This window comes from Lipomyces doorenjongii (genome assembly GCF_038497915.1).
Source record: "Lipomyces doorenjongii strain NRRL Y-27504 unplaced genomic scaffold V1508scaffold_20, whole genome shotgun sequence".
NCBI lineage: Eukaryota > Fungi > Ascomycota > Lipomycetes > Lipomycetales > Lipomycetaceae > Lipomyces > Lipomyces doorenjongii.
The window spans coordinates 23474-39313 of record NW_027118087.1 but is presented as its reverse complement, the minus strand read 5'-3'; the positions used below and the strand labels follow the sequence as shown (position 1 = coordinate 39313).

Here is a 15840-nt window from a genome sequence, read left to right as displayed (position 1 = left end):
TGTAACTCCCTACGATATTTGCCACATATGCTTGCAGATTTTTTTATAGTTATTGCATCGTGGCACGTGGTCGCCTCATCGGCCATTGATTAGTATTTCTGGTAATTTTGACATGCCGTTCTGCATCCTTGCACCTTCTCGACATATGTATAGCAGCATGGTAAGGCAGTTAATGATCCCGACTTGTACACGGAATATAATCCGGTGGGCGCGGTCGTTCTCAACACGTCCCTGCTGCTCTTTCCTAGCTTATCCAGCACTCGGTATGTAACACGTCATCGCACGCAAAGTCGTCTTTCAGATAGGTACAGGAACGAAGCTAATGATTATTATAGCCCGAGATGAAACAGAGCTATCTTCAGCGCCGGCTGGAACGCGTCTGCGCGGTTGCAATATCTTGAAGAGTGGTCAAGATCCCGAGGCGCTCCCCGACAATGAGTATCCGCATTGGTTATGGGAGTTATTGGATGACGAGGCGCAGAAGCGGAAACTAGATGCTGATCCGGAAAAGAAAGCGAGGAAAGAATGGAGGAAAAAGAATCGTGAGAAAATTAAGCAGGGTAATTTCTTGAAGAGCATGCGGTGAATCAGACGACCAACTTGAACCGCTTGTGTCCAGGCAGTTGGGCCAACGATACCGAAAGATACGGGATTGGAGGTGCGATATTTAGTGCAATTTAAAAGATGGAACCTTGCATGTCTCAGGTTCGAGGTTAATATTAATACCGGTTGCTGTTTACGGGACAGGTGATTCGGTTAGCCGGGTTGTGATATGGCCTCGTCCTTCTTAGATGGTGTACATATATTGGTGTAATTGATATTATCATTGGCTTGATCTAGGTCTTGTTTCGCAGGGCTCGCGCATTTATTAGCAGTGATATTGCATGCTATGATATCGATTGAGCACTGTGCTGATTTGACAAAGATACTCTTAGGCGTATATTGCTCTATGCGGACCGATGCAACAGGGCCTGAAGGATTTTATGTGCACGGTGAAAGGAAGTCCATCTGTGTTCCAAGCATTCCGTTAAAGGTTATAAGTTGCTAATGAATCTTCTCATTACTATTCTGAGCACTCCGATCTTTCTAGAAAGATATTATCTTTCCGAGATGACATTTAGAGATATAAAGTTCTGATATCCTTCATTATCTCCTTCTCTGTCACATGAGAATGCTCGGCTTACTCGCGGCCTATTTTGTAGAGTGATGAAGCTGAGCCATGCATAGCCCTCTCCGAAAATATAATATCAGGTGCATCATGCGGGGTGGCTTATTGGTCTTCTTTCCAAAACATCATTTTCGAATGCAGATAAGATCCTGGCGGCTACAGTGATAGTTAGACAGCACTCATGTTGGCAAGGGGTACAACTCTTCAAGGAGGAAATGTACATGGAACCGGCGCTGATACGTCACGACCATTCTGCTGTTTGCAGGCTCAACCGAAGCTGAGGCGACCCCTGCATGCCACTCGTTGTTGAAATGGAGCTGTCAAGGCTTATGTCGGGCCGCTAGTTTTCATTTGGGATACATGTCAACTTAGTTAATTTAGTTAGCTTAACGTCAAAATACTTTAAGTCTGTAGACCACTTACCTAATTTTGGCATAACGTAAATTCAATTGCAATTTTACATAGTACTGTTCAGACGACATATATCAAACAGACTTTAGACACATTCAACTTGCCTGAGGGCGATCGACGCAGGGCTTTGGTTTATGGATTAACGCAACTTATTAGCATGATTGCCAGGCTCTCTAACTAGTTGTTACAGTAGTTTCCAGCACCAATAAGCTCTTTTTTTCAAAAACTAGATGGAGATTGCTCGATGTCCCTTCCGATTTTTAAGATTAATTTCACTAACTAGTCTGGTAATCTTCCTGGATGCATGTCTTCGTCCACAATGCCGTCGGCGTCTTTGCTCATCCACGCACTACGCCTATCGATCTCGTCCCTCTCATTCTAGTATGTGTATATGTATGTACAGGTCAGACACCAATTCAATTTTTCAACTCTCTTGTTCCCTAACCACATTCCCTAGTATCATTTACTTGCAAACTTCATTATGTCCCAACCCTAGTGTGACAGTTGTAGCTGAGCCAGATCTGGGCAGCAGATTCTTGCTGTCCCAGAGGTCATATTTACCCGATTGGACAGGGCCTGACGCTGACGACGAAATTAGCGTCAGTCCATTATTTCGTCGTTAGCGTCAGTCCAAGACGTGTTTATTTGACCTTATATTCAAGACCTCCATCATAATTATTATGGAATGACAGGGGGTTCTTGTTATTCTAAATATCAAACAAATTGGGTGTCTCTTTGGATGCAGTCTCAAAAGGAATATGTTACATAGACAAGTAATACGCTTCGTGCGACATAGTAAGTTTGCGAGATATGATACGCGCAACCCCTCTAGTGGGTTCAGTACAGCTGCAGCAAGTTGCCAACCCACAAGATTCCTTGCGGTAAAGACTATTTGGTAGGAAGTAGGCTTCAGTAAGTATAATGCTCTCCAGGCAATATCCACGCAAGTAGCTTGAGTCTTTCGTAGACACGAGAATATTCTCTCGGTGCGTGATCATGCAATCCCAAAGCGTAGATATTGATAAGCTGGATGGAGATTGGATTCGCTGCGCATCCTACTTAAGTATATACATGAAGAATGTGAACCAGTCGTTGAGCGGCTTGGTTGTGGTTTCCGCGTTATTTTCTTATGTTTTGTTTTCAATATGTAAGGTTGGAATCAGAATCAGAGTCATATGTCTCACACAAATGCGAAGACACAATAACAAACATAGACCATAAGTGCTCACAACTAAATCTGTCCGTTGCGGTTGTTCACTACTAGAGTATTCTAATGATGCAAACTGGAGAAGACCGTGGATAAACTATGTCTGCACTTAAGGTTACCTTCACTAAAATTCTAGATCAGTTATAAATTTTATAGCAATATTTTCGTATCTATCGCGGTGGACATCTAAGTAACTTTATTATGACTGCTAAGGTATTAATTACATCAGGGATCTAAGAGGAGCCGTTAATATTATGACTCTATGCCGATCATTTAAATGGTAGATTAAAGTTAGAAGTCGACGGCAATGAAGATGAGTTGACGAAAATTGTTTCGTTAAGCGGGTGCTGGATAAGTTGAGAAGTCGCAGAGTAGGGCGATGGAATTACACTTGCTTGGAGTTTGACGGACGGGCCACATTAAGACGTAATGATATGCACAGTGAGTGCACGATAAATTCAGTCAATAATGCAATGCCATAAAGGGCTCCACAATTTAAATCAGATATTCAGCTAATTTCTCTTACATAGGATCCACCTTAACTAGAGTGACAAAAAGGTGTTAGTGACGGATTCTTTATGCATATATAATCTCATACTAATATCCTACGCATGAATCTTCAACAACTAAACTTTTCGAATTCCCCTACCAATTTCCACGTTCCATCATTAGTCCATACGCACTCTTTCTTATGCTTTTACAGACAACTAGTTAGAAATAAAAAATTACCCTGGCCGAAAGCTCGTTGACAGGCAAGATTTTTGGCATGCTCTTAAGAACGCATGTAAAGGACGTTGATTATATCAGACTCGATGCTACCTTGTTGCTTCGCGTCCATTTTTAGTTCGGAATTGCTTGTCTGTGTTATTCCGCTTGGATTTCCAGCTCATGGCACTGCTAGGCGCAACTATCAGTGCAACGCTCCAGCACGCGTTGTGACAGGAGAAAGTCCATTGCATATACGGGTTGGCAATTAGTTAGGCAGGAGTTCGACAGACAGCAAGAGATAGATGCTCAGCGCGTCCTTCCTTGCGCTGTCATGCCATGCAGTGTGGTGTCTGATGTATCTCCGAATCTCGAATGGGCAAGGGAAGAATGCTCTACGAAAATATCGTGCCGCACGGAGTGGCAAAAAGGTTAGCTTTTAGTTAACTACAGCGAGATATGGAATCTAGTCAAACAGGACGCGGCGAGAATGATTCCGTATGCGTTACATGTTAGATAAGTAGAGATGAACAGAACAAGCTGAGATATGATTTGATGTAAATATATTACGCAGGTTTGTCCGGCATCTAGAAAGACTTCTATAATTATTTTCAAAGTCGAGCACTATTATGGGGATTTTCCCAAGCTGAATGGAGAAGAGAATTATCTCTCCTGGAAGCAGAGTATGCTTCTGCACCTTCGAGCTTTCCAGTTAGCGGAAGCAGTCGAGTACACGGAATCGTTATCGGCTTTAACCGAAGAACAGTTGAAGAAGAATAATAATGCGCTCTCGGCAATACTCCTTAATATGGAATCTGTATATCAGAAAATCCACATTAGTGCAGTAAGCGCTCGGTCTGTGTGGAAGGCTCTGGAAGAACAGTTTGCACTGATCTGGGCTTGACTTCTATAATTAACAGTAATCATTGTATTAATACGGACAACTTACAGTAGCTATTTTTGATTAACCCTTGACTTCCTGAATATCACAGGTTCATTGTGATGTGAAATTTTACGAGGACGTCCAATCAACATCTTGCCTGACAGAATTCATCACTGCCCTCAGGCTTCCTTCAACGTCTTTTGTAATGGCATAACGTTTCATCAGGTGTCCCTCGTACCCACATGTGAGCCTGTGTGGACCATTCCCTTAAACTTAGACTTAGCTTAACTTCTGGAACATAAATCACATCAACGAATTGCACACGATAAGCGGCAACGTTGAACCTGATTGATGCAATTGCGATGGCATTCTAATGACTTTCAGGGAACAAAAAGGGTCATTTTACCTGATTTATCTTGTTCGAGCTCGTTCCCGTGGCTCGATTTTGCTGCGGGTCCTTTCTTGAGCTCTGGACAGTTCCTTTTCAATGAACTCACCACATCGAAAACTTAGTGAAGCTTTTGTCGTAGTTGCGAACGCTCTGGCCCCTCACAGACAACGCCTCGTTCTCCCGTCATCCGTTCGTTTGCGTTTGAGCATAGGACGAAGAATATGCAATCAATCATCCACCGTGCAATTCGCTCGGAAAACCTCATAAGCAAGACGCATTATATCTTCCAAGGCCGCGTGTGCCTTCCTGAGTCTTTCAATCACCTCTTGTTCTCAGATCTCGGGCTGAATAATTCGGAGACCAGATCGACTCGGAATACCAGGCATCGCATTGATACGCATCCTGGACGTCGTTTGGTGCGCAACAATAATAATCATCTGAATCTCTCTTTGTTGTTATCAAAATGATATTCTTTAATCGTCAGATCATCTCCAACGTCATCCAAGGTTCTCTTTGTCAATGCCAATTATTCTGCAAAGCCCAGTCAGTTATTCCTATCTGAAAGTACCGGAAGCGCTCACGGCGATAATTTATTACTGAGTGTCCATAATTCTGTGGCCTGCTCTATAGGAAAAATAATTGCCCTGACTCTTTGAATCTACGACAGAGAGGCACTTGCTGTTAGTAAACTCTGGCGAAATTTCAGAGACACTTAGCAATTTGACCCAACATCCCAGACAGAGCCAGTCGCTCAGGGTCAGTGACTCTGCAAGCAATGAACAGTGAGTCTCTATAACATAGTGACGGTTATGGGCCAGGTTAGAGAGTCACTGAAGCACGGCCATTCCGACAATATCACGCAGCCTCTCTTGCCAGTTTCTCGCACATACCGTACCAGCCCCTCTGCAGACTACAGAAGAATATTTTATGCACAATATGCATCCCAATACTACAGACAATAAATAATCAGATGACTATGTGCATCGTGTAATCCACAAAACCATTTATTATTACCAAGATTTGCCAATAAATGATATGAACCAGGCATACTGCAGCCTAAATAGCAGACATGTACCGAAGCAAAACGGGAGTCAACAGTCAATAATTACATGCTAACGGTAGAAGACGGACGTAACTGAAGCAGTAGGTCACAGTGACAGCGATAGTATCATGTGTAGTCGGGCGCTTTGTACGAATTCTATAAGAGATTCAGGGTCTTAGGCTGTCGATGTCGCGAGCCTCACTCAGTTTCGAAACGCGTTGATACATTTCGTACTACAATTTTTGCTAGAGTTCGCCCAACAACAATGTTCGCCAATTCATCGTGCTACACGATTTGTAGCCCTTTGACTTTTGGCTCAGTGACACCCACCCTTCGCGTTCTGCAATGTTCCATGAGCCTTCCCCGCATCTTTCCTGAGTCTTTGTCGTCCCCTTAGGTCTCGCTACTCTCGGATGCTAATCACCATACGATTAGCAACGAACTTGATACATATATTGATCAGTATACTAAATGCTCTCATCGATTACTGTCTCCCATTGGCCCTTTAGCTACGGTGAATCAGATGTATATTTGCCAGGTCAGATCGCAACTCCAAACATGCCCGCTCTCATATTGACCTTACTTGAGAAGACTTAGATGAAAGCTTTAGGTACTGCTTTCGAAGCCGTCTCGATATCATCCACAGACGTGAGCTGTTTCGTCCGTCTGACCTTTCTCGAATCTGGCTGTTGCTGTTGCTGTTGCTGGGTCATCGTGGGCTTGCAAGATGCTTGTCGTCTTACGTCGCCTATACAGTTTTCACTTGTCTGGAGCTACTTGACGGGATGGGTATAGCTCGCTGTCGCCCTGCCTGTGCTGTTTCGAAGGGAAGTCGTACATCTAAGTCCGTGAATTGTGTCTGTTGGGCCTTGCATTGTTCGTTGCCTCCAGAAGATACCCTGCCTTGTGCCGATGCTGTCTTTGGTGAGTGACGTCTATAGAGAGTCTGACGCTACTAGTCTAGAGCTGACCAGCAATCGACCCCGCGTACTTGTAGGTCGGCCGTCGTGCATTGCCGGATTGATGTGCGTGAATTGCTTTGGATTTTTCAAGTCGATTTTTTCTCGATATATTCCGTGTGGTTTTCCGTTAGTTCAATACCGATATGATGAGGTTTGATGTACCAGTATTGGCATAAGTACGTCGCGTGGATTGTCCTTGACTGCTAGAGTCTAATTTTACGGTGCAGCAAATCATGAGGCATTTAATACTGCTTGGCTTTGGCTGCTAATAGATACCGTCGGTCTTTTCAAACGTGCTTCTGTCATAAATCTGTCAGCTCTGCCATCGTTGTGGAATATTAGCTGGTCGCAGGCTATTGTGGTTTTATGACTTCAAGGTACAGATTACTGGCCATGGCGTGGATATAAATGGGTATATCATTGGGTGACGTTTGCGCGGTGGGTTATGTCGTGATGGCATGGTGTGATTTATATTATAATATGGTCGGTCATATCATACGAGATCAAATATAGCTGATGTTATTTAAAGTGACTTCCTATTAGAGCTAGTGTGAGCCGATTTCCTCCTATAAAATTGCACAGTAACTTGCAAGAGCCGCTCGGTGGTAGCGCTCGCTGTGCAAAGAACTTGTACAAACTCGCAAGCCCTAACAGAGTGAGTGACTCTGAGGGAGCGTCAAACCCTACTTGTTTGTGTGGGCAGTCTCACTTCATTTGCTGAGTGATTGTCTGCCGCCGAAAGTCAGAGCGGCTGTTACGTTACATAGTAGAGACTCTGCAAATGACCGACAGATTGCTCCGTGGAATATTCAGAGTAGCCGCACAAATGTTTCCTTTAGGGCTGAATGCTTGGTCCGCTCCGTGTTTGTTATGTATTGTATTATATTATATTACGTGAACGTGGAGCCGGCGTTATGTAACATTTCCTAGACCGCCATCTTCTCCGCTACTGCGACTACTACACTACTGTCTCATATATCAACTTTTTGTAACAGAATCTGTATGTGATGTCTTGCCAAATGACCAATCGACTTGGACTAAGCTTGTCAGCAGTTCGACTCATGCAAATGAAAATGGATCAAAAATGGAAACACCAAATTGGGAATAGTTCGGGGGATGATGGGATCATGCGAGGACAAATAGATGTGATTGTTATGGAACCAGTGAAATATGCAACGTGTAAAAGGCGGGTCAGAAACAACGCGACGACAAATTTGAGTGGGCTGGCTTCTACGGATCATTACATTATCCAAAGTTCCCACCGCACAGTAGAAAGCACTGAACACTGGAAGTCTCCAGTAGCCACTGGCTCCTATTAGCATCCAGAAGCTATAGGACGCAAGGGATCACGCCTGCAAAACATGCTTGGTAACTATCCTTATAGCGTCCGCTCTTCAAATAGTCGCCACCACGACACGTGAATTTTCGTCGCAACTTGTAGATAGTATTCGGACATACAATTTCTCCAAGTAAAACGACTTCCCGACTACCAAACTTGGAGACATTACGCGACTTAAAATGGTTAAGTCTGCCATTGTCAGTCTTGTGATGTTCAAAAACCTTCACTGTGAGCATTCTGATCGCATGCCATTGATTTTCATTTCAATTTCGTCTAGAAAGTAAGTTTGTCTCACGGCATAAGATATGCATAAACAATAGTAACAAGATTACAACAGCGTTGGATGACCCAATGCTTCTGTTGGTGCGGCAGCGGTCGCCATAGTTAACGACGTAAGACTCGTGAATAGATCACGACCGGTTGTTCGAATTTACCGGAAAATAGTGCGTGTGGGAGCTGGAAGAATATCAGAGCCAACGATTAAAGAAATATAAACAGGACAACTTGTAAAAGCCCGAGATGAACATTGCGAATATTGCCAGTGGTTAAGTTTGCAGAGACGCAAAGTCGCAAGTCGCACCGCCTACTAAGCCTACAAGAAACAAGACCACGTAAATTGGTACATGGTGATCTCTCCTATTCGTTCTGTTGGTTGTACGTGGTACTCTATGGCTTTCATTCCTGTTATGTGCTTCGAATTCGACACAATGCGAAATTTTGCAGATGTGAGCATATTGCGAACTGATAGTGGAGGACAATTACACACAACGGAAGTTGGAAGCATACCCCGAATATATATAGTGCATCAGGAACTGTGGCCCCACACGGAAAATATAATCTCACAAATGTCGCGATTGTAATTGTATATTGATAGGGGGAAGGGTGACAGAAGCGTGTTGGGCAGAAAAAAGTAAATAGCGGGTACATGTCCGGAATGGTTCGTCAAACAGCGGTAGCGCGCCAGAAACAACAGCATAGGAAGTGCAGTTCGGACAGGTTCCAGATATTTCATACTTCGGTCTAGCTGGGGCAACCGCGGTGCTTAGAACTAAAAGAGGGAAGGTTTACAGCAAAAGGTGTAAATGCAATAAAAAGTGCTATGGTTGGCTATGCTGCCAATTTGAATATTAATACCAGGAGAAAAGGATGCGATAGATGTCAAGTATACGAATCGTCAGTTGGGTTCGCTTGGTACACAACCCGTAAGACAAATGACACAAAGAGGAGACAGCTCAGAAATGTTCAAACAACGGACAATCACGATTGCAGCTCTAGAGCAAGTTAAATGAACCTCAATGAAAGAGAGCTTAATGAGAATGCACTCTAAATTGTGGCGGAGATTTAGGTCACAACGATGTCTGAAGCATTGTAGCCGAATTTACAGGAACATACAAGACAAATCAGCTGTGCGGGAAGAGGATTTCAGGGTCATCAGGGTCATATGAATGCCCGGAACTGAGATATTTAATCATGCTTGGGACCTTGAATACGGAATGAACAGGTGAAGCGCGCCAACGATTGGAGGGTAGCATATTGCTGGAGTCCATGCAATTAACCGACTGGGCTCAGATTCAGAATAGGAAAAAGAACTTGCACTGACACAAGTTGCTCAATCCAAAGCGTGGAACGTCGCTAGGGTAGATCAGACATAAATGGAGCGTGAGTGGAACATCGAGCAGCATAGTATCTTGTTTGCTACGACCTTTAATAGACTATTTGTCCACTCAGTGTTGGCGAAATGGGTTGTTAAGACAAGATGCAGTGGTTACGAGTCTCTAAGTCGATACAACGCAAGTTGTCTCGCTCATATTCACTCGACGATAGGTGTTCCTATTTATGAAACATTTGCGATTTGCGACAGTACTTCGTTTTGGCTCAATCAGAATTTTACCTTCACGACAACGACAATGAACGATATGGAAATAACCAAGTGGATATCAAGGAGGAATCTTGTATGAACAAATGGCAGAAGAAATAATCCTAAACAATCCGGTGTCGGACTGTGATTCTTCATGACTTTATCGCTAGCAGAAATATTAAACATCTCAAGATGATGGTGTACTTATAGGCAGCAAGAAAAACGCTGCTTGTTGCATTGCGACTAGGTGGGGCATCTATAACATCAGTTATTAGGTGAACAAGACAGGACTTGGACAATGCTTTAGGAGCAGTAGCAAGGACATTTGCTTATAGCCATGATTCGGAGGGATTTCCTGAGTGAGTGATCTATCTTATATTACGTTACGTGAACAGGCGGGAACCCTTCTTATCCTATGTACATTTTTGTGCCTGAGCCTTCGCTTTTCCATTGCTGCACAATTTCCACTTGAAACCAACCACTTCTGTCTCAGCCATTGATTCAACGATTTCCAACAACAGTCAAAGCAATTATGGAGAACAGCATTGGATGGCTGTGAAGAAAATACTGAGATAATTGGAGCGAAAAGACGTAGCTGTGGTTTCAGGCGACGATCAGAGCCGGTGTGACCCTACACTGTGACGGAAACGGGGCCCGAGATGCTGAACACACAATCCACGACCGGGAACTTTGTTTATACGCTGAATTAAAGTCGTCCCCTACTAATCCGAGAGGGATCCAAGATACCTGGCTTTGCCTGAGCCGCATCCTTTACCAGATCCACACCGAGCAACAGGATGATGGCATTCACTGCGCACATTAGCATACAAATCCTTTGTCCTTATTATCGTTAAATGCTACTCCCAATATGGTGTTTCGGTTACTTAATCGCTTTCATCTGCATGGGTGTTGACATGTGAGCTATTGCATTCAGGCAGGGTGCCATTGATGTTCGCTCCTTAGAGCCTCTCGTTGGAAATCATTGAATCAAAGTCTGAGACAGAAGCGTAGATGTCGTTTAAAGTGGCTACCGCTACAGGAGCGGGAAACGAGGGTCTGGCATAAGATAAGGAGGTCTCCCACATGTTCATGTAATATAATATAAAACCGTATCGCAAAAGCAACTCAGACATTAGAATTATGTATATGACGTTTGCCATGCCCTGCGTTAGCTTCAACACGTGTCAAATTTACGAATATATGTCTGAACAAATGTTCCAACCAAGGTCTCCCTGGAATAATGTGCGACAGTCCACACTGGTTAGCTATGCATGAATATTGAAAGGATTTCAGAGAGCGAAGGCCGGATCGGCGAGCCACGTTGGAGCCGGTATAAACCCAAAAATATAGGGCTGATTTAACTACTGGCTTTTACGTTATAAGTCTGTGATATGCGCAAACAGTAGCATGTATGTACTTATGACTGTCGTAGCATTTAAGGAAACAAGGTATTAAGCAGCGTACTATCCTTTGTTAAATGTGACGCTTCGACAATGTCCGACTGGAGCAGAAATCTAGATGTTCAGAAAGCTGCCGGATGCCGCTAAATATTCAGTGCACGGAGGTTGTCTCTAGTAGTTAAGGTCCAGCTGCATGATATACAACGAGCAGTCTTGAGTCTCGGCCGCATCTAGATACGATGATATGTCTGTTTAGAAAAGGCTTGGGCCAACCGATGTCAATTGTAAGATATTAGAAACTGATGATCTGACATAGTGCAGTTCGCTTAATAAGGCTGGAGCCGACCAAGTATAATCATAACCCGTTGGTACAAAACAATAAATCCTTTAGTCAGTATTTGCGCACCGCTACCTCAGACTTCTCATTATGCAATAGTATTAAGTAGTATACCATTGGGTGGGGCCGCTGTAGTCAGGATGGCACCCGCCACGCATAAGTACGGCCCCCGGACTATCAGTTAGCTCTTCATACGTTTATGGGGTGACCATTTTAAACAAATATGCAGATTACTATGACAGAAGTAATACGTAGATGACTGATCTCAGTGATGTCATCTTTGTAGGCAATAATATGGGTTAACGGCTCCTTCAACATGATGCAGATGATTGCACAATTAATAGGTGAGTAAGCGCCAACCTTCATGGCACATAATACTCCAGAACCACCATAAATGAAACCTATAACAAGCGAATACTTTGACATCAAGATGCACAGTAATTGGTTGACTTACAAAGAGACGCCCAAATTCAAATGGACGGCTTTCGGTCTCAAATAATTCTTAACAGCATACTCTCCCAATTCTTGTCCAAATCCACTCATCTTGAACCCCCCAAATGGAACTCTAAAGTCACTGTCCTGGGACGAATTGACCCACACCGTGCCCACCTCCAGCTTCTGGGACGTATCTACAGCTAATGTAAGTGACTTCGTAAATATTGCGCTCGCCAGACCGTATGTCGAGCTATTCGCCCTCTGGATTGCGTCCGATTGGGTTGTGAATTTATCCATGACAACAACGGGCCCAAAGACCTCCTCTTGAGCAATTTTCATGTGGTCTCTCACATCAGCAAAAATGGTGGGCTGCATAAAATATCCCGGACCAATTATTTCCTTGCCACCATAAACTAAATGAGCGCCTTCCTCGATGCCCGATCGCACATATTGCATGACATTTTCTAGTTGTACATCAGAAATCTGAGGACCATGATCGAGAGGATCAGCGCTCATCCTATGAATAGTGTAGGCTTTAAACATTTCCACGAATTTCTTGTATATGCTCTCCTGTATTAAAATTCTCGACGTCGCTGAGCATATCTGCCCGGAATTACTCATAATCCCTGAATAGCACCATTTCACCGCCTGCTCCAAGTCCGCGTCTTCGAAGACTATCGCTGCCGACTTGCCTCCAAGTTCGAGCACAACAGGGATGAGATTACTTGCTGCTGCGTGCATGATTTTCTTACCAGTTGTTGCGGAGCCAGTGAATGATATCTATCATCTTAGTCATAAGTTTATCTTGCCGAATCAGAAGAGATACCTTATTAATTCGGGGATGTGAGGCTAATACAGCACCAGTGTTACCATCTCCAGATAAGATATTAATAACACCAGGTGGAAATCCCGCTTCTGTGATTAAATTGCCCAGATATAAACTTGACAACGGAGTTAGCTCCGAAGGTTTGAGGACAACAGTATTTCCTGCGGCGATTGCAGGTGCCAGCTTCCAAAGAGCGAGCCTACATCTATTAGCAAAGAATAAGAAGTCGGACAGTTATGCTGACATCAAAGGATAGTTCCATGGTACAATCAAGGCACAAACACCGAACGGCTCATGTAGAGTATACGCGAATTTCTCGGCAAACGGTTGAATGCTGTAGCCGTGGATCTTATCGGCCCATCCTGCGTAGTAGCGCGTCACGTTAATACAGTCTTGGATGTCGTCTGTCACAACTGTATCCTAATCCTCGAATTAGGAGATGCCCAGTAGAAATCTTGAACTGATAGACGCACCAGTGGCTTCCCTGTGTCAAATGCTTCGATAGACCCCAGAAGGGTTTTATGTTCCTCAATAAGGCCGCATAAACGGTATAGAAGGATTCCACGATCTGTGCCCGATGTGGTGCGCCAGGAACGGAAAGCCGATTCTGCCGTTTGAACAGCGTAATCGACATCGGGAGAGCCGGCAACGAAAACATTAGCTATTGGTTTTCCAGACCTACGCTGTTTAGGACAAAAAAGTCGGCGTGGGGATTAGATCGGAGCTTACCGCGGATTATATGTGGTCAATTGCTTCCCATCATTAGACGCAACAAATTCATTTGAAATGAACAGACCGGTTGGCTGTCGATACGCTATGCCGGTTGGCAGTTTCACTGTAAATTCGAAAGAGCTGAAGTAGCGACTTGATGGAAGTGTGCCTAGCCGCAATATTCTGTGCCGAACAATCATTGTTTTCTTAATAAGAACAGTTCTGTGAGTTGCTCACCTATAGCATGAGAAGGTTAGGGTTATCCATGACGCTTCAAAGAGAAGCAACGTTCGCTTCCTTCGGGGCACCGACGTCCGATAATATGAGGCAAACACCCAAGCGGCCCCGAAGTTTTTCAATAATTGTTCTCCACGAACTATATCCTGGTCGATTACTGTGATCAGACACAATGCCGGAAGCTAAAATTGCACCGTCAATTCTTGCCGGTAAGTCTCTACTTGCATATTGACAGCAGCCTTCAGCCTTCTAATCAACCGCAAGGCGATTTTGCCAACCTCGAGTACGAATGCAAGCGCATGATGAAGTGTGGCTCCGACTGGCTGCACATCGACATCATGGACGGCCATTTCGTCCCTAATCTAACCATCGGCGCTCCGGTCGTGACCTGTATCCGAGGGGCGCTGCCTAAGGGCGATAGCTTCTTTGACTGCCATATGATGGTTTCTGACGTGAGTAGTCAAATAGTGTTCTGTTCCGATATTATTTGGAAGGCGACAGTTTCTGACAGCAATGGCAGCCGGAACGTTGGGTCGACGATTTTGCGAAGGCAGGCAGCGATCTGTACTGTTTCCACTATGAGGCCACTACAGAGCACGAAGCGCTCATTGACAAGATCCACGCCGCGGGCATGCGCGCTGGCTGCGCTATCAAGCCGAAAACCCCAGCTTCCGCTGTTTTCGATCTTGTTCCGAAGTTGGACATGGTCCTGGTTATGTGAGTAGCTGTGTCATTTTGGAGTGAGACCATGCCAATGTCGTGCTCAGGACTGTCGAACCGGGATTTGGTGGACAGAAATTCATGAGGGATTGCATGCCCAAGGTAGGCGCAGAATGTAGAATATCAGAAGTTTCGTCTACTAAACATGCCGCAGGTTGAGGCGCTACGGTTGAAGTTTCCGGAGCTTGACATCGAAGTTGATGGAGGTCTGAGTATTGATACCATTGACTTTGCTGCTGACGCCGGAGCCAATGTCATTGTTGCTGGAACCGGTGTGTACTTGGCTAAATAATCTGTTTTGTTTTGCGTGATGAGAGCTAACCGGAGCAGGTGTCTTCCGGGCACAGGACCCTCAGGAGGCCATAGCCGCCTTGCGCACAGCTGTCAACAAGAGGCAATTGAAATAAATAACCAGCGTGGTATATTCCATGCGTGGGTCCTTAGATGTGTAGGGTATCAGTGTACGAGTTGGTGTCTGTCAATGTCAACACCGCGAAATATGTGGGCAGAAGCATATACTGCTGGAACAATGGTGGACTAGAATTGTACTCATGATTACAAAGGGCAGTAGTCCAACTAATGGCATTTGAAATATGATGAAATAATCAATGGCGGCAGTGTACATTTACGTAAATGTTGCTGCTAGGGAGTGAATGGCTCTGGTGTTGAAACAGCTCCATTATTCGCTTGTTTTGAACTTTAGAATTTGACGATGAGTAGGACAGGTGATGGTTAAGTCCACCACGTCATGGTGATTGTTTGAATCTTAGATCTCCAAGCCAGTATTTCAGCTTGTAGTACGCAGTTTTGATGTAACTAGCATATTTTATGCACATGCAGCGGATATGATTTCATAAACAAAGAAGCCACTATGAATGCGGCTAACCCCCCCTGGATCTTGTTATGTGAACCTTAAACTTTAATATTAGTATGTGTGAAGAAGGTTTTTGATCAGTAGCAAGTCAACTAAGCCGATCCTGATTAATGAAGTGGCAATCCGGTGCTTGATGTCAGTCCAAAACATGAATACAGACACGTCGCTAGGCGGGGCACGTGTCGCAAAGAGCTCTCTACTTGTTGTAGGCTATCTAAGGTATTCTTATTACTCTAAGGGTACTTTCGACGTGAATTTCTGTTGAAGACCTCGATGTTATTGGAAATCGTGTCGAGTTATGTAGGGAACGATACTGCAGTGTATCGGGCTATTG

At 44.3% G+C, this 15840-nt stretch overlaps 3 protein-coding genes across 3 annotated transcripts; 2 read left to right on the top strand and 1 right to left on the bottom strand.

The window, feature by feature from the left end:
* Positions 1-157: 157 nt before the first annotated feature.
* Positions 158-586, top strand: V1508DRAFT_397073 (mitochondrial 54S ribosomal protein mL54; the record flags this gene model as incomplete). The annotated part of the gene is made up of 2 exons (XM_066938132.1): positions 158-263; positions 336-586. 2 exons carry the CDS (start codon positions 158-160, stop codon positions 584-586), a joined length of 357 nt encoding a protein of 118 aa, XP_066796175.1.
* Positions 587-12153: 11567 nt separating this feature from the next.
* V1508DRAFT_353738 (aldehyde dehydrogenase domain-containing protein) lies at positions 12154-13875 on the bottom strand (the record flags this gene model as incomplete). Its single annotated transcript, XM_066936888.1, has 5 exons — positions 12154-12918; positions 12965-13163; positions 13209-13384; positions 13438-13642; positions 13694-13875. The coding sequence occupies 5 exons, from the start codon at positions 13873-13875 to the stop codon at positions 12154-12156; spliced, it is 1527 nt and encodes a 508-aa protein (XP_066796174.1).
* A 125-nt stretch (positions 13876-14000) lies between these two features.
* Positions 14001-15528, top strand: V1508DRAFT_455430 (Ribulose-phosphate 3-epimerase-like protein). Its single transcript, XM_066942616.1, has 6 exons — positions 14001-14121; positions 14177-14364; positions 14433-14629; positions 14680-14734; positions 14787-14904; positions 14963-15528. The coding sequence occupies exons 1-6, from the start codon at positions 14085-14087 to the stop codon at positions 15037-15039; spliced, it is 672 nt and encodes a 223-aa protein (XP_066796173.1). The 5' UTR covers positions 14001-14084; the 3' UTR covers positions 15040-15528.
* The last annotated feature ends 312 nt before the right edge of the window (positions 15529-15840 follow it).

What these genes read in the sequence shown, in the direction of transcription:
- V1508DRAFT_455430 (XM_066942616.1), top strand. Translation starts at nt 14,085, where the DNA reads ATGCCGGAAGCTAAAATTGCACCGTCAATTCTTGCCG. An exon ending in TGAGGGATTGCATGCCCAAG is followed by an intron (nt 14,735 to 14,786) that starts GTAGGCGCAGAA and finishes AACATGCCGCAG; the next exon opens with GTTGAGGCGCTACGGTTGAA. An exon ending in TGTCATTGTTGCTGGAACCG is followed by an intron (nt 14,905 to 14,962) that starts GTGTGTACTTGG and finishes TAACCGGAGCAG; the next exon opens with GTGTCTTCCGGGCACAGGAC.